The sequence below is a fragment of the Carya illinoinensis genome, chromosome 10 (assembly GCF_018687715.1).
Source record: "Carya illinoinensis cultivar Pawnee chromosome 10, C.illinoinensisPawnee_v1, whole genome shotgun sequence".
NCBI classification, from domain to species: Eukaryota; Viridiplantae; Streptophyta; class Magnoliopsida; order Fagales; family Juglandaceae; genus Carya; species Carya illinoinensis.
Genome location: NC_056761.1, coordinates 28950867 through 28973482, shown reverse-complemented (window position 1 = coordinate 28973482; position 22616 = coordinate 28950867). Strand labels below are relative to the sequence as shown.

Below are 22616 nucleotides of genomic sequence, written 5' to 3'. Positions count from 1 at the left end.
TTCAATCATGCACCTGCTGTTAAGATGATGTTTAATCATATTCTAAAGTTCACATGGAGGCTAAATGAAATATATTATTTTTATGAGAAATAATACTTACAATCATACAACCGCTCAATCACTTTAAAAAAAAATGAATAAAAATAGAACATACATGAAAAAAAAAAATTAATTTTTTACTAATTGACCCCTCTTTATCAAAGCGACTACATAATACTTGCATACTTTATAACTGCATGTAATATTACTCATTTCTTATACATATGTTTATAAATCACTTCCCTAAATTTCGATTTTGGTTTTGAAAGATACAAACAAGGGTAAACAAAAAATACAAATTGAAAGAATAAGTTCAAATGAAAGTTTTTGATTCAGCAATCATTATCATTATAAACCATAGTAAAACAAATAAGAGTGACATAGGTAAGAAATCAATTCATCATCTGCGATATCTATTCATCCCGTGATACCGAATCATCGGGATCGATTCTTGTTTGTAATTGATGTTCTGGTTAGATGCATCTGCCACAACATGATGTTGCAAGGAAAGTACTCAGGCGTGTCCTGTAAATGCTCCTACCCGTCAAGAAATAAAAGGCAAATAATTGAAGGAGTACCCTTGAACCATTAAAAGAGACTGGAGCTCTAAGATAAGTTCTTACAACAAAGTTCTTTGTTTTCTACATCTGTAGTATATATGTTGTGAATTTTACCGCTTGATTCCTTTCCTTGCTTTCCAATTCTTATTCCAAGCCTAGTTCCATGATCTTATTGGTTAGCTTCAGAGAAAGCCCCAGTATGGAACTTCCTGAATAATGCTTCCACAGCCGATTGAATTCGCACTTGGTCCTGCAACCATATTTTAAAAGGATTAGATTTCATTTAAACAACTATTTGTCAAACTTCAAATTACAGAGCTTGAAAATCCTTGTGAATAATTCTTATACCTTGCCCTTGAAACTAATCATCAGAGGCCCGTATCTGGATTTGCGGTAACACCCTTGAAGTTGCAGCGGGATATCATAATTAGAATGAGGTAGAAGAAGATGAACATATACTCCAGAAACCCACATTAGTAAAACGACTCTTACCAATGTACAGGTCGGGGAATTCAAGACAAAGTTTTGACAGAGGATGAGCAGTTTCTACCTGAATTTTATCAAACACAGATAACAATGAGTTGATACCACAAAACAAATAAAACCACGTGAATATTGCTAGTAAATGCCAATTAAACTAAATTATCTGCTAGTACTACCATTAAATCAACTGTAAACAAAACACTGCCCAAGTTCGAAGTTATGCGTCATTTGAGATGTTCAAGCCATTAGTTTTCCTTCCACAAACTAAATTATTGGTAACCACACCAATGCTAAAATACAATGTCTGGATATTTCAACTATGGAAACTACCAGAAAATTTGAAAATGTGCTAGTGAGAGTGGGTGAATATTTCAATCCCCAGTACACAAAGACGTTCTCCACAACTTCTCTGCACTGTCTGCAAATTCAACCCACTAGTCGTTGATCCGCACAATGTGTGGGAATAATTGAAGCAGAATAGTTAAGAGGGGAGGAAGCTAAAGGGGTAAATAATGATGACTCAATAGCTACAATAAGAAGAATAGTCTTTTTTTATGTTATTGGAAGAGTAATAATAAATTGATGTAAGAGTTAATTGTAGGAAAGTCAAAAAGACAAGTAATGGGAAATGAATTACCACTATAAAATGAAGTCTTTTTTTCCTCTCTACTGAATTTGTAATAATAGATGGTAGAAAACCTTTTTCTTTTAAGTTTTTTTTAATCCGAATGTCAGGAAATATAGAGGGTTTATTGTGGTAAGACAGTACAATGAAAAGTATTTTTATCATGTATTTGGCTGAGATAAATCAATAAATTAAGATGAAAAATGTATAAAATGATGAGATGACCGATAGAATACAAAAAAGATGCATAAAAAATTATATAGGTAATAGATTTTTCTTCTCAACATTCTTCCCCAGTGTAAAGCCCATCAACTGGCAAGACAACAATGGATAGCCATGGATGCGCTAATAGTATCGTCAAATAGGCCAAGTGCAGAGAACTAGCAATAATATTCAGGTAAACCAAAGTATAGTCTGATTCACACTGAAATAGATATGCATGTCTGTATGTGCCTGTAATTCTGTCCGCGCTTAAAATAAGTTACAATGATTTAGATGTAGCTTTCCAAGTGCATCTGCAGCCAGACAGCTGCTAAAGTGAAAACAGAAGTATGAAAGAAAAAGGAAACACTTCTATAACTGAAGAACAACTTATCAAAAGATAAAAGGAACTAAGCCAAAATTTTAAAAATAAAAATAAAAATAAAAAAGAAAGAAAGAAAAAGAACCCAACAGAAGAAGATGCTCAGCATGTGACGAATTAAGTACATGTAATGTGAAGTCAGAAATATTATTTTGACCTCTAGCAACAATTGCAATGACTACCATGATTAAGAAACTTTATAATCATTGAAAGCTGAAAAAGCACTGTTTAACTCATACATCTGAAAGCTGTGTTGTCAAGTACTTTGATACATATGGCTCCAGCATCGCCAAAAGACTGCTAGATCCTGATAATTGATTCAAACACTCCCACTGCTCGTCCAACTCCATAACATTTGTTGCAGTAAGAATGATCACATTTTGACACTTTATCTACAAATAAACAATTTTCGGATAGCAGTTCAAACCAGCCTTTCATAGTATGAACCTAACTATCATATGGAAGCTTATAAAAACATACCAAAGGCACAGGCAGCTTTTCATGATGCAGCAATTCAGTAATACCTTCAGGCAACAGAGCCATCTGAAAAGAAGATCAAGTTCATGCTTAAAATATCCTAGCAGTATAGCATTCATCTTAAAATTCTGTGAAATGTGAAAATAAGTTCATACATATAGAAAAAATTGTGTCAGTGCAGCGGGTTTAACTTTCACCCTAATGGAAAAATTTTCCTGCTGTAGCAATCTACTGTGAAATAAAAGAATAATGCATTGTTTGAAAAAATTATAAGTGGACCAATTGCTATATCTATTTATTTTTTTATTTTTTTATATCGGGAAACCTCTCCAACGCAAGGCCATTCGGACCCATCCCTACAGAGTAAATCTCAGTCCCGTGCACTGCAACCTAGGAAGTTTCCCTATATGGAACTGGTTAAATTACTGGCTTTTCACCAGCGGGTATGGCCCCAAAGGATTGTTTGCACCCATGAGGTGTTGAACCTTGGACCTTGAAGGGAGTGATACTCCAAGACCAAGGTTTTCACCACTTGGGCCAACCCCTTGGGATTATAATTGCTATATTTATATCCAAAATAAGATATATCAAGCCATAAATTATGAAATAAATGTAAAGCTGCTCGCTCTCAAAATGAAATACCTCATTTCGGTCTCCAGTGCATTGATCGCCTATAAGATGCCGAAGATATTCTTCAAATTCCTCATCCGGAGCCTAAATTGGGGATAAATGTCTAACATAGTTAAATTTTTATGCAAAAAACGAAACTATAAAGCCTGCAGAAACCATGGTCTCATGATGTTTCTATGTACAACAATCACCACTGAGTGGAGTTAAGAGAATCTTGAACGGTTAAATTCTTAGTTTCAAGGCTAGCTCAATCAAAGTACTTGATATGTTTTGGGGAAAAGAGGACAGGAACACTTAATGAAAAGAAATTGATCCGTGTTGTAAGACACTAATAGCTGGGCATTAAAAACGATACGAACCAGACGAACACCAAAAGCCTTTGCAACACCTGATAACGTCACATCTGAATGCAATGGGCCTACCCCACCATAGATAAAAACCTGTATGGTCATATCAGGTGGGTCATATCAAGAATATATCCAGTGAAGAATAAGAACTTGGGAATGAAAACTTCATTCATTAATGTCATTTAAAAAATAAAAATAAAAAAGAATAAAAAAAAGAGCTCTTAACAATTTGCAACAGTTTACCATATCATTCACAGACTTCTGTCGCTCAACTTCTTCAGCCACCGAATCTACCTGGTATAAGAAGAATGTCATAGTAAATGAACTGCTAAAACCAGGAATCAATTTTGTGACAGGTAAAATTCAACCAAAAAAAAAAAAAAAAGGACAGGATTAAGTGCAACATTTAGAGTTTTATTGATTACTCCACAGCCCTTCATTCGCTTGTTATTTATGGTTTAAACAGAACTTTAACAAAAGTTTGAGCTGAAGGAATGAGGTAAATTTATTGAGTAGACCCCAGAAGTGTAATATTTATTTATTTTATTTTATTTTATTTTTTTTTTGGGGGGGGGGGGGGGGGGGGGGGAGTGGTGCCGCGAGGGACCATGGATTCGAGGTTTGAACTTAGGCCCACCACTATGTACCATATTGAAATACCAAGTATCCCAAATAACATAAACGGATGTGGAAAGGTGAATTTAATCATTTGATTCATATTTTAACACTCTGCATACCTCTGTTACTGTTATCAAAGGTTCAACCATGTGAATATAACATACAAACAAGTACCATGTTAAAAAGATAGTACGTAATTTGCTATGTTCTACCAAGATGATTTCTGAAAATAGTAACTTACATCATTCCGAACAACAGTAGTTTGTAATACAGACCAGCCAATAGAATGGAGCTTTCTACAGAGTGTAGGTCCTAACTGATCCCCAAAGGTGCCAAACCTGAGCTATGGAACAGATTAAATGGTGACATCTTATAAAGTTCAAAAATTTTGTATTCTAAACATTCTACACAAGTCAAGAACACAAAACAACCAACTTTATAGTCATCTGCTGTGAAAAAAATATAAGTACATAAAAACTCTTCTAGTGTTTCACATTTTCCCTGATGATTTCATAACTTAAAAATGGCTGATGAAGGATCAACTAACCCAACAAAATAATCAGTTGCCTCTGGAATCCAAGCCAAATATCAAATGAAAAAAATAAATAAATAAGTAATAGACAAGAAGGCAACCGGGAAACAATATAACATCTCTTTTGAGAGGCCAGCCAAAGCTTTAAGGGATAATGTAACACCAAAACCACATTGCGAATATGAATAACCCATATAGAGTGGGTAGGTTATAAAGGCAGTCAAGGGTGAGTTCTATATTGGCTACTGATGAAATTGGGCTTTAGGGAAGCTTCCAGTTGATTATTCCTTTTTCAGATCATATCATAGATGTGGCTAATATTTTCCCTAGGTCACTTCTAATGAATATATAACCATAGTAATCATAAGAACAGAGACCATTTGAATTTAAACACGTAATACCAACAGGGGACTCACAGAATCTCATCCCCAACAGCAATGGCTGATGCTGTAAGCATGCTGTTTTTATGCGAACCAACATTGTCTGGGCCATTGGTAACAGCAGAACTCCCACTAACTGGAGAAATTCTTTTAGCTCTTCCTGCTCTCTCTAATCTTCCATCAGAAAGCAGATATGCAGGTCTAAATGTTTCTCTGCCACTGGAGGAATTATCATTGGACAATAATGCATTTGGAGCTGTGTCATATATGCTCCCAATCGAAGTATAACTGTGAAAATCAAAGATCAAAATAATTTAAATAGATAATTGTAATGCCAATATCAATTCACATGCATGTCCGATTTATAGTTGCATCAGGGACCAAACTAGTTAAAGTAAGAAGTATATCCGGCAAGTTCAGCAAATAAAAGAGAGAAAATTGAACAAGATGTCCAACACTTTAAAATGCAAATAGGAAATCTTACCCATGATCATAAAGACAGCAGTACCGGACTTTGCACTTCAAAAGAAAGGCCCACACATCTCTGCCAAAGAAACATCAAACCCTTAAATTTATCCTAAGATGGTTTCAAAAATCTGCAAACTTCGTGAGCAAGTCATGGTGAAAACTAAACAATAATGACACAATAGTGCCAGAAAATAAGGCAGTATCAATCTTAGAACAGCTGTTAGTGGCAATAAGTAAAATTTGCATTCAATTACACCATTTTCTCAATTAGGGAATAGATGGTTGTTAAGATGCCACTGAAACCTAGAGGCTAAAAAAATTGAGCAGTATGAATAAAAATAAATAAAACTTAACAAACTCTGCTATGGTTTCTCAAAAACAGTTATAGCGGAAATAATGCATCCCATATTAAGAGGAACCCAAATTGGGTTCCAAAAAGGCCTCCAATTTTTAAATTCTCCTTGATTGCGATTATAAAAGATAAACGACAGAAACAATTTACATTAAGAACCACAGTGGACTACAAACCAAAAAGCTGTTGGTAAAGCTTTCACCATAAAATAATAAACTGGATAACAAAAAATTGAAAACCTATCATGACTACTATACTACAAAGAAAAGTACCATTAAAAGAAGGAACAACATCAAATAAAAGGTAACCCACAATTGGTGATGCTAATGGCTAACAACCACCAAAATGGTGCCAAAGCATTGTTTCTTCCACTTTCTTCTTGACGAAAAACCTGGGCAGTTTAACAAAAGTTTTATGACTACTGATTGATATAGTGTTAACTTAAAAACCTCTTAGTACACCAAGCCACTGTTTCGCACATCAAATCATCACAAAGAACCAGTGATTAACATGTTCTGGGTTTTACTCAATGGTGTTATGTTGCATAAATGATGAAATTAAAACATTTGTGTATATATATGTATAGATAGACACATACATATGTATCTATCTAGGTATATAAAGCTCTAATCATATTTCATGGGCGGCCAGGGGAACCAAACAGAACATTTGCTCTCAGACAGCCCCTGACATCTGAAAAGCATAAAGAAGCTGCGGGAGACAGCATACAGCAACTGAGATACCTGTATGACCAGTCCAAGATAGGATTCACTCTCATGAAAGGTGGCCATCCTGGTGAGCTGGGAGAAAACTGGTCTTGGCCGACCTGTGAGATTCACAGGAAAAAACAGAGGGTTAAACTGCAGCTCTACACCTTAAACTATGGGGTTATCTGCAATGTCTTCCCTAAAGTATAATTTCTGTTGTAACCAAGACCATCACTGGATTAATTTACAATGTCCATCCCACTAATCTACCAAAATTATAAACCAGTGCATAAAAATTGCAATATCAACCCCATTAATCTATTAATATTGATATTTTTTTGAATTGACAATGAGATGGACATTGCGAGTTAATATCAATTTTTGTATAGAAATCATTAAAAAATTTATCGAAAATATTCTAGCCAGTAGAAAAATACATTGTGAAATCATGTATTTGTCAACATAGAGCATGAAAGATACCGCGGTAGGATCACCAATGCGAACACCAAGGAAAATAGCTCTAATTGGTTTAGACTTTAATAAAGCTTCCAAACCAGACTTGAAATCGAGGCGAATGATATCCATTTCCAAACCATAGCTGCTCAAATATGAATAAACAAATTAGCAGGCTAGCAGCCAGATCCTTCCACATATACCACGCCTAGAAGTTAAAACATTCTTATTGTTTTGCGTAACAAAAACTTATGAGGAAGAAGAAAAATGTAAATTAGAGGAGCTTCTCTTACGTAGAGGCTGTATCATAGGTAAACGAGTTGATTTCAGGGAAAGCAGAAGGGCTCTCAAAATATATTGTGCGAATTGGAAATTCGTTTAGGCCCTCTTCAGAACAGCCTTTTTCCCCTTTATACAAAAAATAGCCAGCCCTAAGTAGGTGCAGCAAAACCTATATGTTCAGTTTAATTGTCAGTATTAATGAGACAAAAGGTAACTGATATGGATTACTAGACTAAAAAGACATGAAAACATACAGTTGAGTCCTTTCCTCCATTAAAGCTGAAAGCAACCTCTTCAATACTGTTGAGGAAAAGAATATCAGGTGTTTCAAGCATCATCAACTTACATGCTCCCCAATGGACAATAACAGATAAAGATTATAACGGTTGCAGGTCAGAAGAAATATAGAACAAAAAAGGTGCATATTAAACAGATAAAAAGGGAAATTTTTAATATTTCACTGAAGGATACCACATGACAACTCTTTGCTCATCATTCCTAGAGTTTTATTTTGTTAAAGAGATGGTGAGCCCAGCAGGAATAATACCCTAGCCTTACTCATTTTCCTATCTGCATTTCCTTAAAACTAACAAGTGAAAGACCCTATTCCTTCATCCTGATTTCCTTTAAATCAAATATAGTGTTAGCTGTCAGGAAATGACCAACAATGTATATCAAATAGACATTAACAGCATGATGAAAGTCCAATTTGACAAAAATATTTCTCCGAATTAAGTGAATTGTACTCAGAAACATTAACCATTTAACTGCATCTGTTGTTGGTTTTCTTCCAAGTAATCTAAGCCAGAATGGAACAAACCTAAGAGGGCAAGGGGAAGTGTCTATTTAACTATTTTAAAATGTTTAGGTAGTTAGTGGTATAGAAAGTAGCTATTGTAGCCGTCCAACCTAAACAAAAGAAAGTCCAGGAGATTGGAATTTATCAAATTCATGAGCTGACTTAAGCAGCGGATCCTGTACCCAGCACTGCTTGTCCCTACCTTTCCTATCTGAAGCATCCACCTTGTAGGGACCCTCAAAAGGAGTCACATATTAATTGTTTGGACTGAAGACTAAACATACATGTGCATGTCTTTATATAAGTGTACGGAAGAAGAGAAGAATGAGGGTGGAAAGAAGGTGGACAGATTTCTGCAAAGCAACAAAGTACATTTTTTCTTAATGGAAAGATGTCATACATTTTTTTCTTAATGGAAAGATATGTCATACTTAAGAAGTTAGTCTTTCGTTCAACCATAGACCTAGAACTATCAACTGATCAACCCCCCAACAACCCCCCACGGGCCCAACCTCCAAATATGAATTAGGAACAGACGGACTTTGGACAGCAAATGAAGCCCTAACCAACCATTCCCACACAGAATTAAGTCTTAGGAACAAGAATTTTCTTCTTAGCATTAGAAGATTTCAGCCCTTGTAAATTCCACATTCCTATTATCTGCATAACATAAATCACTATAATAAAATGGATAATCAAGACTTAATGTCACCAACATCAAATGTTTTGCATGAGAATGACAATGGCAGATACTACTCAAAATTTTGTCAATTAAAAAGTTACTCGTTTTAATCATTCTATTAAAACCAATTAGATAAACTAAGAAGATTATGTTCCAAAACTGGAGATCAGAACATCAAAAACTATGCACTAGTTACTCAAAATGCAAAAAGCTTTGCATCTACAAGCAATTTTTGTATTTGTATTTATTATACCAAAGCCACCACATATACCTACCAAATCTTTTCATTGACTAGTGCATTGACTCACAAAACACTTGTGACACATGCCAAAAACAATTTAGATGCTCACAACATAATAGAAAGGAGAAATTATCTAGAAATATTTCTCATATCTACTGAGCACCCTAAAAACATAACCCTTTTTTGTCTCTATCACAGAGCCACCACATATACCTCCCCGAATCTTCTCATTAAAACCAAAAACACTAGCAACACATGCCACAGACATCTAAGAGCCTCATAAGGAAATGACAAGTAGCAACAACGTAGTAACATTTAGTGCCACCTTCCCCATCCCCCCAAAGCTGCCCAAAATAATGGGAATCTTTTGTAGGGTCGTTATCTCGCAAAAAGTAGCAATATGCAGCAAAAATATCTGGACATCTGCAAAGATATAATTGATAACAAGATCCATACAACAGTCAAAAAGGAATGTGCCAATCAACCACTAGTTAGATCAAGTAAGCCTATCTGTTAAAATTCCACAATTCTGTTAAATTTCAAATAAGTCCTTCACTCATTAAACTGAAACCCCTTCACTAATGCTTCACACAAACCCTATTGATTTATTTTTTAAAAAAAAAATAACATATAACATACACTAGTTATTTTGTTGATCAAAACCAAACCATCATTAAATCAGCTTATCTAAATTTCTTCTTCAACAATATCATGGGATCAAACCACCACACGCCATGAACATTACTAAATACAACCAAGAAACATAAGAAGAACCACTACAACCTTGACAATTGAAAGCATGCTAAATCTTCCAAAAGTAAGAATTTAAGACAAAATATTGAGTCTACCCAATCCAATTAAATGAAGGACAGTAACAGCAAACGAACTGGCTTTTATAAACTTTTGGAGAAACAGATGCATTCACATTACAGAATTAATTTCATATGATAATTTCAGCAATCACCTGTTTCATCTCTAATATAACGATGAAAAAGAGAAGGAAAAAAAAAAAAAAAAACTTTTACAATCATCGAGTTCCTTATTCCAGGCCAGGGGAAACTAAATCTCCACTCAACTGACTCTAATACAAACCCGAGTCCGTTCTTCATTAAATCAAACAGCATGCAGGAAAAGACTCAAAATGTCAACATTAATTTTCATTTCCCAGTTTCCTAAGAACCCAAAATCCCATGACATCTAAAATTCATGATAAATATTACTCTGCATGACAAAAACAAAATGTAATTCGTAAAATTTCAAATAAAACCCAAAAAGTAAGGGTGGAAAATAAGAACTTACGAGTATAGAGCCAGAGCTCTCTGAATAACATATATGGCGTTTTCGTACTTGGTCTTGAGCCGCCGGTCATCGCTCTCTCTGATTGCCTTATCGATCTCCATGTGCTCTAACACACAAAAAAAAAAAATGTGCAGAACCATGAAACATGAATAAAGAAAATGGGGTGTTATAAATTGAAAATTTAATGCTGCTTCTCAGAAAATCAAACAAATGGGTCTTGAAAAATCGAAGAAATTTTTCGTTTACGAAAAGCTATGAAATGAAACTCACTTTCAGTCACCTCAGGCTCAGGGCAGTCTTTGATGTTAAGATTGGAAGAGAAAGCTGACAATAAAAAAAAGCCTATGACAAGATATTTATAATCGGCTCTTGGCCGTTTTCTCTGAATCAAAAAACAATTTTCTAAGCCAGAAGGTTTGGAGTGTTTGGACTTTGCATTACGTGTTGTTTAGATGCCACAGGTTCTTTATCTCTGAAACTGAAAGTAGTTTCTTTTCGTCTGCTCTCTCTTTAATTTACACAGAAGCTTCGCATGCGGCCAAGCTGTTGAAAATATGAAACGGAAGTTGGATCGGGAGGATTACTACGGCAATATTGACATTCGGGAATGATTCCATTTCCCATAATTTTATTTTAGAATATTTTTCTTCTTCTTTCACCGAATATAATTCAACTCTAAAGAATAATTCAAATGTTTTCCAAATTGGACTAAGGATCTTTCTCATCCTTCACTAACATTATTAATCAGGGATTTATCCTGTCATTTCCATTTCCATTTAGGAAATCTTACCTTTACAAATTCCACCTTAAATTATAAAACCTTCGATTTACTTCCAAAACTCTCACTTTTTATCTTCAATTAACGGTTACGGTGACTTGATTCTCTTTTAATTAATTACTATTCTAAAAATAATGTCGTTCACTTTCACAAAACATCTAATCTTATCTCATTTTATTTAATTATTATAATTTTTTAAAATTTTTATACAAAATAAAATAAATAATTCAATTTTTTCAAATCTCAATACAAAAATAATATTAAAATAATATATTCTAATAATATTTTATTTAATTTTTAATTTTAATCTCAATTCATCTCATCTTGTCTCATCTTATCTCTAAAAATAAACGAAAAAATTCAATCGAGTGTTTGACTAATAGAGTGTTAAAATGTATTGTATTGGATAATATAAATGCAAAATGAGATGGTTTTTTGCGATAGTAAATTAGTGTTGTGGATCAAATTTAATAGTTACTGTAGCATGACCAAAATGAATAAAAAAATATTTTCTTCCTTATTTCCTACCATGATTTAGTTATTGCAGTTTTTTAAAGCTATAATATTATTTAATAGATAATTGATAGAATAGTAAAATATAATAATTTTAAATAATTTTAAAATTAAAAAAATAAATTAATATTTTTTTATTATATAAATAATATATAAATAATTCAATATGAGAATTAAAAATTTATAAAATAAACAAGTATAAATTCATGTCATATCAGCTAAAACTTGATTTTGGAATTGACTGTTCGAATGAAATTGCTATAAAAAGGATGTAAAAGTTTTGGTCCGGATTAATTAAAGAATTTGTCAGTCTCGATCTGGAAAATTTTGATTTTGGATATTGGAGAACAACCGAATTTATTATATAAATTTTTAAATAATTTTTAAAGTAATCATATATATTGAAATTAATTAATTATATGTTTTTCTTCTAACTAAATAATTTATTTATGCTTAGATTATATATAACATTAATATTAAGAATTTTAACATAGGTATTAACTATTGATAATACTTAATTAGTTATACTTAATTAGACAACTTATAAGTTATTCACTTAATATTTTTCATTTGATATCAATTTTTTTTGTCAAAAACCTGAAAAAAAAAATAAGTGGGACTAAATACTTCAGTAAGACTGATTGGACCAAACCAAAGCGGTCTGGTCTAGTCCAAAGTCCTTATCAGTCCGGTATGGACTTTTGGTAAACCGAAAAACTCAATCTAGTCCAAAACTCTCCTTCAAGACCGATCGACTTAGACCGATTATATCCATAATAATTATATTAGTTTAATATTTATAGAAGGGATATTTTAGACGCTCCACTCAAAAAATTAAGTATACTGTCAGATTTTACTATATAGTATGGTAGTGCATTCGGACTATATTTTTTTTTTTCAATCAAGTCTGGAACCTAGAAATCTTGGAGGTATCAGCCTAGATAGGTGGTAACATTTCCAGATCACGATATCCCTAGTCGGTTTATTTAAAATAAATTAAAAAAAATGGTGGTGCTACCATGCCCCTCAATTTGCCTACTTTATGCACCCCTAGTACAAATTATACTTTTCCTTTTTTTTTTGTTCTTTGTTTTTCAAACATTTTTTTTTAAATATGTTTAAACATTTTTAAAAAATAATTAAAAAAATACAAATATATTAATAATTACTTCGTTAATTAGTAAGCAAAAGAAAATTTTTTAAAAATTAAATACATAAAAGGTCAAAATGAGAAAAGACAGATCAGCATTATTTAAAAAAAAAAAAAAAAAAAAAAAAAAAAAAAAAAAACCGTTTTATATTCACATGGCTCCCCACTCCCCAGCCCAACACTTTGATTTCCAAAAAACGAAAAGTTTTATATTCACATTCCCCACTCCCCATTATAGAGACGTACATGGCATGTAACTTGTAAAGTGAATAAATACGGTGGAATGGAAACTTTCTTCATTTTGAAAATTCTAAGAAACTTTTAAGGCTTTGTCAATTGGATTGTGTCAGGTCATTCGGATTCGAATAATTAAACGGGTGAATTACTCTAAACCAAATCCAACAAACCTATTTCATAGATTGATCCGACTTAACCCGGCCTGTTTATGATTCAGGAACAACCCATTTCACTAGTTATAAAGAATTCACTAGAAAAAAAAAATAATCGTTACAGTCGTGAATGTACAAACACTATGAAATCACTTTAAAAAGATAAATAAATACGATATTCATGCTGAAAACAGAGATGAAAAGCAGAGCAAGTATTTGTGAAAATGCTGTACTGGATCGTGAGATGTGTTATTGAATATTTCTCTCTTACATTCGGTGCTCTGTACAGGAGCATATATTTATAGACAGGTCGTATAACAGAATGGGTAAAATGTCCTCTAATATTATGACACCTAGCAGGTCTATTTACTCAATTTGTTACAATAAGAATCAGTTGAGACATTCTCCAATGTTCTGGAATGTTGCTGATTTCCTGAAGGTGCTGTGGCCTTATTATCCCCCCTCGATTCAAGCGGCACTTGTGCAAGTGTGAGACTTGATCGAAGAAGTATAAAACGAGCAGTGGATAACGGTTTGGTGAGAATATCAGCAATTTGGTCTTTGCTAGAAATGAATGCAACATGAAGTGATTTTGCAGCAACCCTTTCACGAACAAAATGATAGTCTAAATCAACATGTTTTGTCCTGGAATGCATAACCGGGTTCATGGACAGGTATGTGGCACCGATGTTGTCACACCATAGAGTGGGAGGTTCGGAAAGACCAACTCCAAGTTCTTTTAAGAGAGACTGCAGCCAAAGAATCTCACAAGTAGTATTAGCAACAGATTTATACTCGGCTTCAGTTGAAGAACGAGCAATAGTAGGTTGCTTTTTAGATCCCCAGGAAATTAAATGATTCCCAAAATAAAGACAGAAACCTCCAGTTGACCGTCGATCATCAGGACACCTGGCCCAATCAGCATCAGAAAAGGCAGTTAATTTGGTAGGAGAGGAGGAGGAAAAAGATAAGCCAAGCTGACGTGTATTATTAAGATAACGAAGAATACGTTTAACAGCTGACCAATGTGGGAGACGAGGATTATGCATAAATTGACACACACGATTAACAGCAAAAGAAATATCAGGACGAGTGAAGGCAAGATATTGAAGACTGCCAACGACACTACGATACCACTGTGGGTCCTCATATGAACAACCATCAAAGTTGGTGAGTTTTTCGGAAGTAGACATGGGCGTGGACACTGGTTTACAGTTGTGCATATTCGTTTTTTTAAGTAAATCCGAAATATATTTGGTCTGAGATAGAAACAGGCACTCGGATGTTCTATGCACTTCAATACCCAAGAAATAATGTAATGAACCAAGATCCTTGACTGGAAAGTAGGATTTTAAGCTAGAAATAAACTGAGAAATAAGAAGAGAACTTGATCCAGTGACCAGTATATCATCAACATAGATCAATAGATAAATGCAGTCAGATTTGGTGCGAAAAATAAAAAGAGATGGATCTGCACTAGAACATGTAAAACCAAGAGTGAGAAGTCTATCACTAAGTTTAGCAAACCAGGCTCTAGGAGCCTGTTTCAAACCATAGATGGACTTAGTTAACTTACAGACATGTAGAGGAAAATCCGGATTCACAAAACCAGGTGGCTGTTTCATGTAAACAGCTTCTTCTAGATCTCCATGCAAGAATGCGTTTTGTATGTCTAGTTGATGAAGAGCCCAATGTGAGGATACGACAACTGAGAGAAGAAGTCGAATGGTAGTGGGTTTTACAACCGGACTGAACGTTTCAGAGTAATCTAGACCCTGTTGTTGATGAAAACCTTGAGCCACAAGCCTGGCTTTACGCCGTTCAATGTTCCCGTTGGCATGGCGTTTGGTTTTCAAAATCCATTTTGAGCCAAGCAGATTATACGAAGGAGAAGGGGGGACGAGAAGCCATGTTCGGTTTCGAATCAAGGCATCGATTTCAGTGGCCATAGCCGAACGCCACTCTTTGTGTTTCGAGGCTTCGGTGTAGGACTTGGGTTCTTCTGGAACCGAGGAGAAAGAAGAAGATGAAGAAGATTCAGTGAGTGAAGCTGTCGGCTTCGGTGGTGGCCATGGAATGGTCCCATCCGTGCGCAGCTTTGGCCGAAGGGTGTGGGTCTGTTTTCGTGTAACCATGGGATGATTTCTGGAAGGGATAGACTCATTTTGTGGTAGAGTTGATGAAGGTGCAGCTGACTGAATGGAGGTTTCAGTTGCTGGTGTGTAAACTGGTGAGGCGGCGGGCTGAAGAGAAGATGACTCTGTTACGGGAGTGGAAATTGTTGCCCTAGACGTTGATTGAGTTGAATCACAGTCTGAACACGTGAGAGGGGAAATGGGATGGGCTGGATGTGCTGTACATGTTGGGCTGAGAGAAGAATTAGTAGAAGAGGGTCGGATTAAAAGAGGGAGAAAATCAGTAGAATGATTGGACGGGATGGGAGTAAAAGATGTATTCGGTTTGGGCTGTGTGGTGAAAGGGAAAATAGTCTCATTAAAAAGAACATCTCTTGAAATATAAGTCCGGCCCGAATTGAGGTGAAGACAGAGATAGCCTTTGTGATCTGGGCTGTAGCCCATGAACACACATTCTTTAGATCTGTAGTCCATTTTATGAGTGTTAAAAGGTCTTAAATTTGGCCAACAGGCACATCCGAAAACTTTTAAGAAAGAATAATCTGGAACTTGACCCATTAAAATTTGAAAGGGAGATTGATTTTGTAGAAGGGGAGTGGGCATGCGATTTATTAAATAAGTGGCAGTGAGAAAGGCTTCACTCCAATATTTATGAGGGACGGATGCATGAGAGAGTAAGGCAAGGCCCGTCTCCATTATATGACGATGACGACGTTCTACACTCCCATTTTGTTGATGAGAGTATGGACAAGTGATTCGATGGGAAATTCCATAATTGTGAAAAATGGATTGAAGGGGGCGAAATTCACCTCCCCCATCTGTTTGAACCGAAACAATTTTGTATGGAAAATGTTTGGACACAAATTGAATAAAAGCAGTAACAAGAATAGTAACATTTGATTTCAATTGCATTGGAAAACACCAAATGAACTTGGAATGATCATCAACGATAGATAGAAAATATCGGGATCCTTTTGTGGACAAGGTAGACGCAGGACCCCATACATCTAAAAACAACAACTAAAAAGGATAGATGGATCGGCTAGGTGAGGGAGGATGTGGCAGTGCATGAGCTTTGGCGGAGGTACATGCAGAGCAAGGCTGGAGTGTGGTTGACGTACTGAGAGGCAGAGAATGTTGACGAAGAATGAGAGATGTTGTGCGAGGACAGGGATGACCCAACCTGGAGTGCCAAAGCTGAGCTGTCGTACGAAGACCAACAAAAGCTTGAGGAAGAATGGAAGTTGAAGGATTAGTGGGCTCTGCATCAGGCCGAAGCACATACAAACCATTCTCAACATGTCCCTGAAGAAGAACTGCCTGGGTGCATGAATCCTTCACATAAAAAAAAGAAGAGTGAAATTCAAAGTAAGCATTGTTATCTTGACAGAATTGACGCACAGAGAGAAGGTTACGGGAAATAGAAGGAACATGTAAAAGGTTATGTAAAAGAAATTTGCCAGTGTTAGACGAAAACTGTGCCGAGCCGGTGCTGAGAATAGGAAGACTTGAGCCATCACCAATGCTCACTGTGTCGGGGCCCTGATAAGTCGACGAGTCCAAGTTTAAATTCTGCAAATCAGATGTAAAATGATGGGAGGCAGCCGAATCTGGAAACCAAGTGTTAATGTGAGATGAAGCTGGGGAAAGGGCCGTATAATTAGCCGTGAGGGACTGAGGTGGAGGTGATTGATAACACTGGTCAAAGCAATGATAACAGGTAACGGCAGTATGACCTCCTTTTTGACACACTTGACAAACTGATTTATTATAGAAGGGAGAGGGAGGTCGAGGTGCCGAAAGAATACCACGACCATTATATCGACCACGGCCACGGCCTCTAGGAATATTTCTATGGCCACGAGAAGAAGAGGAGTGACCCGAGTTTGATGTTTTAATGGTGTTGTTGGCAGTTATGGAGGTGCCGGATAAAATAGAATGGGTTTGATGGGAAAGCCAAGACTCATAGTTTAAAAGATAACTGTAAACTTGATTTGGAGAAAGGGAATCTGGACGTGTTGTGAGAGAGGTGACCAAAGACTCATAATCGGAGCCAAGCCCAGCCAAAATAACAATGGAAATTTCAGAGTCAGATAAAGGATGACCCGCAGCATTGAGTGTTGCAGCAAGAGCTTTGATTTTGTTGTAATATTCAGTGAATGAGTCAGCCCCTTTTTTGATAGTGGCGAGTTGAAATTTAGTTTAAGTAAGATGGGCAGATGATTTAGCTGCAAAAAGGTCAGTAATTGTTTTCCAGACCTCAGCTGCAGTAGAGCAATCGATAACCTGAGCTAGGACAGAGTCGGATAGAGAAGAGTTAATGGCCGACATCACCAACTGATCTTGATGGAGCCATTGAAGATGAGCAGAGTTAGGAAGTTCATCAATGGTAGCTGGCGGCATGGGAAAGGAGCCATCAACATGTCCGTAGACTTGATGCCCTTTCAAATACGGCACTATTTGCGTTTTCCATAAAAGAAAATTGTCAATGTTAAGTTGTATTTTGACAAAATGATTAGCAGAGTTAAGAAAAGAAGGAGTGTTGGATGATTTTGATGAATCCATTCGAATAAAGTAGAAGAAAAGAGAGAAAAAAAAAATATCTGTATGAAGGACGTGAGTCCGTTAGGCTCGTGATACCATGCTGAAAACAGAGATGAAAAGTAGAGCAAGTATTTGTGAAAATGCTGTACTGGATCGTGAGATGTGTTATTGAATATTTCTCTCTTACATTCGGTGCTCTGTACAGGAGCATATATTTATAGACAGGTCGTATAACAGAATGGGTAAAATGTCCTCTAATATTATGACACCTAGCAGGTCTATTTACTCAATTTGTTACAATAAGAATCAGTTGAGACATTCTCCAATGTTCTGGAATGTTGCTGATTTCCTGAAGGTGCTGTGGCCTTATTAATTCACATAAAAAAAAATTAATTAATCTTTTAATAGTAAATCATATTCTTTTTTAAAATGACTATAAGGTGCTTGCGAACTCTATAACTATACGTAACATTACTTATAAAAAAGAAAAAAAATGATAAATTTCACTATACACCTCCTATGTCATAACTGACTTAGATTTGGATTCAATGGACACGTGGGTGCCACCCTGGGCCCTTAAACTAGATACCCATGTGGTGACTATTTCTAGTTGAGATGTGCTAGGTATAGTTCGTAAAGGCAGTCCCCGCATACGATACTATTTTTCATTTGGAGTTCTGCTAAGGACCTCTCTACGAACGATTTTGACATGACATTTGGCCACGTCATTTATATTTAAGAAAAAAAGGCAGAAATCAAACAAAAGGCAAAACTCTAGCGGGAAGGAAAAAGTTTTCGTAAGTTGAACTCCGAAACTCAACGGAAAATCGCAGATTCAGCCAAAAGGGGGGAAAATCACAGATTCAAGCCGGAAGGGGAAAGTCGCAGACCTCCATTGCTCTTTCTCTCTCATAGATCTCATCCTCTAGAAGGTAAATATCACATTTTTTCAATGGTGCATGTTAGAAACTGTCTTCAACTACTCTTATCTAAATCCAAAGCTCTATGTTTTGTCATCAACCACAATAATAAATTTATTATAAGGCTTCGATACCACACCATCCTAAGTTACTCAGTAGGGTTTGATAAATCATCAAGAAGTCTAATATAAGTAGTATAGTACATCCATGTCATAGATTTTTACATCCATGTGGAATTCTCAATCGGTATTTTGTAGGAATTAAAATGATCTGATCTTGATCTTGCTTAGTCGGTTTTTTTCTTATTCTAGTCGGTATTATTTGTTTTTTTTTTCTTACTTTTTTCTCAATCGTAGCTAGCTAGCTAGTTAGATCTCGGTCTTTCTCAAGTATATTTGATTTATTGAATGAGTAGTGCTATTTGAAGGCTTTTACAATACACACCATTCATATGGTATGATTTCATTTGTAAGATTTAAAATTTAAAATTTATCTTTCAAATTAAATCATGTGAAGAATATGGATATTTAATGTAAAAGCTTTCAAATATAATTATTCTTATTATTCTTTAGGAAGTAACCAATAAAGTCGAAGGAATTGGTTAAGTATATATGCTTAGCATAAGAAAAAAATCGCCTCAAGTTATTGTCTAGATTTGAGTGTTTCAAGTGAAAGAGAGACAACTAAACACATAAAGTGCACATGCAACTAAATTCTTCTGTATGTCTATTTGGGATAACATTAAATGAAAAATAAATAGTATTGTAGGTCTCAATTTATCATTATGCATCTATATCTCCCACTTAAGGTCAAGTCCGAACAAGAATTTGAAGAAGACTCCGCAAGAAAAAACATCAACTCTAGATGTTGGAAAAGATAAGAGAAGATACTAGGCATTAACGATGTAAGAAAAATACTGCTAGATGCTTCTTGCATGTGTTTGCAACTTTATTTAGTTCAAATTCCTTCAATTTGGAGATGCTTGCTTTAAGACAGAAGTTGCAATGTCCTTAAGTACCGTTCTGAGTTTTATTCTTTGAGTTGGTTATATGCATGCATGCCCACTTTGCCTTTCCCTTTTTCGATAGCAAGATTGGAACCATAGCTGCTTTTTCATGATGGCAATGACTACTCCATCCTTAATTCTATCCTCTTTTTGAAATCTAACCTTTATTGAACTCTTTTTGAAATCTAAAATTCATGCATGCATCTTTACTCGTGTGTGCATGCATCTTGCTTTCATTCTTAAGAATGAACCACTTGCTTTCATTGTTAAGGTAGTTATATTTGGAATTGTATAGATAGAAAAAGAGAAAGAAGACACATCCCGCATAACACCTCCTATTACTAATCCATCAACCCTGGTATTGTACACCTCTTTCAACAATTGGTGTGTTTTTATTTTATGTGTAGTCATTGGCCACTTGGGTTGATTAATATTATGTTGCTACATGTTAGGACATATCAAGACCACTTTATTCAGGCGTTTCAAACTACATGCCAAGTTACTTTCATGGAACTCTACTTGCGCTGCTACGTCAAGTATTGCTACCCTGAGTAGTTCTGCTACCTTGTATAGTTCCACCATACCAATGATGGGACCTCCTCCAACTACCTACTCATATCCATGGAGCAACCAGATTATTATTTCTTGGAATATTTACTATCTTGTTATTGTGCTTTAATTTTATGGACTATATAATTTTGTTTCTAAGTATGTCTATTAAATTTTTATTTGCAAAACTGCAGAAACAAATGTTAGCTTTACGATCGCTCCCATGTCTAGTTCTGCAACCAATGTTAGCTCTAGTGTAGCTACTAGTTCTAGTATACAAAGCAGTGCTACTGTAGCTACTAGCTCTTGTTCGACTTTACCAACATTTGTTCCTCCGACAAATGCCAACCCATATCTATGTAGTAGTGAGGTGATGTGTTAGATTTTTTACATGCGTTGTCTTTTACATTATCCAAAATATAGATTGTCATATAATAATTGTTTCTCCTAATTTGTAAGAAAATAAAGTGCAATAAAGTAGCTCTATTGAAGAGATTAGTGAGACCACATTAGACTCGATAGACTGTGAAGAGCAGTCTACTGCCTCTTTGGGTAGTACTATTGAGACCAAAGAGGTTGGCAGTTCTGGGTCACTTCATGTCGATCAAACTGATGGGGGTGATATCACTAAGGAGCCAAAGCCAAGGATGTGCTTTGAATTGGAGAATGTGTTAATGGCTTATTATAAACATTATGGAAAACAAGAAGGTTTTCCGGTTATGACACAAAGGAGTAAAAGAGAGAAAAATGGAACTATCAAATATGTTACTGTGGGATGTGCTCGTGGTGGCAAGGCACGAAATAGAACGTCAAATGTTTCAAGGCCTTGGTCAACAAGCAAGATAGACTGCAAGGCAATGATGAATGTGATGTTCAAGAATGGGAAGTTGGGTGTCACATCAGTTTTTAACACACACAATCATATACTCAATCCAAGAAAAGCAAGATTCTTCAAATGCAACAGAGAAGTTAATGAGTCAGTTAGGAGGGTGTTGGATACAAATGATCAGGTTGGCATACAGATGAATAAGAGTTTCCAAACTCTTGTGACTGAGGCGGATGGGTTTGAGAGTGAACCATTTAGAGAAAAAGATTATCGTAACTATATTGATAAGGCACGATACCTGCATCTTGGTAAAGGTGGTGCTCAAGCATTGTTGGAATATTTTAGAAGGATGCAATACAAGAATGATGGCTTTTTCAATATCATAGAGGTGGATGAGGATGATAGGATGAGAAATGTGTTTTGGGTGGATGCCCGTATTAGAGGGATTTACAACTATTTTGGATATGTGATAACATTCGATACCACATACCTGACAAATAGGTATGGCCTGCCATTTGCACCTTTCATAGGTGTAAACAACCATGGACAATCAATCTTTTTGGTGCAGGCCTTATTTCAAGTGAGGATACTGAATCATTTGTATGGTTATTTAAAAGTTGGCTTGATTGCATGGATGGAAAATCACCAAATACTATCATTACAGATCAAGATCTCACAATGAAAAATGTGATTGCCATTCTTTTTCCCAACACGTGACATAGATATTGCTTATGGCACATATTGAAAAAGGTCCCTGTGAAACTTGTTTCCCATAGTCCATACCAATCTGGCCTGAAAAGTAAGTTACTATCTTGTGTCTATGACTCCCTTACTATTGAGGAGTTTGAGAATTTTTGGAACATCATCAAGAATACATTCAACTTGCATGAAAATGCATGGCTGCAAAGCTTATATGCAGAGAGAGTTTCGGGTGCCTATATATTTAAAGAACACATTTTGGGCAGGGATGAGTACAATTCAGAGCAGTGAGGGCATGAACGCTTTCTTCGACGGCTATATGCATGACATGACAAACCTTAAAGAGTTTGTTGATCAGTTCGACAATGCATTGAAGAAAAAAATTGAGAACAAAAATCAAGCAGACTTTCATTCTTTCAACTTCACCATTCATTGCATATCACACTTGGCTCTTGAGAAGAAGTTTCAAGATGTGTACACAAATGAAAAATACAGAGAGGTTTAACAAGAGATAATGGGAATGATTTATTGTCATTGTCATTTTGAGAAA

General features: G+C 35.5%; 1 protein-coding gene across 6 annotated transcripts; it reads right to left on the bottom strand.

The window, feature by feature from the left end:
* Window positions 1–351: 351 nt before the first annotated feature.
* LOC122279442 (FAD synthase) lies at window positions 352–11190 on the bottom strand. 6 transcript variants are annotated; one of them, XR_006229611.1, is made up of 18 exons: window positions 10828–11190; window positions 10558–10663; window positions 7791–7836; window positions 7548–7705; window positions 7282–7399; window positions 6838–6920; window positions 5759–5818; window positions 5311–5562; window positions 4604–4700; window positions 3988–4038; window positions 3757–3837; window positions 3410–3481; window positions 2771–2833; window positions 2530–2682; window positions 1092–1149; window positions 948–1000; window positions 714–849; window positions 352–576 (listed from the first exon to the last, which is right to left on the bottom strand). XR_006229611.1 is itself a non-coding variant. In XM_043090120.1 (18 exons), the coding sequence occupies exons 3-18, from the start codon at window positions 10656–10658 to the stop codon at window positions 769–771; spliced, it is 1527 nt and encodes a 508-aa protein (XP_042946054.1). In that variant the 5' UTR covers window positions 10659–10663; window positions 10828–10881; window positions 10999–11189; the 3' UTR covers window positions 352–768. The 6 variants fall into 6 exon arrangements, 2 of the variants coding, with proteins under 2 accessions (XP_042946054.1, XP_042946053.1); XR_006229612.1 differs by having other exon boundaries at window positions 352–564; XR_006229610.1 differs by having other exon boundaries at window positions 663–849; window positions 10828–11189.
* Between the last annotated feature and the right edge of the window lie 11426 nt (window positions 11191–22616).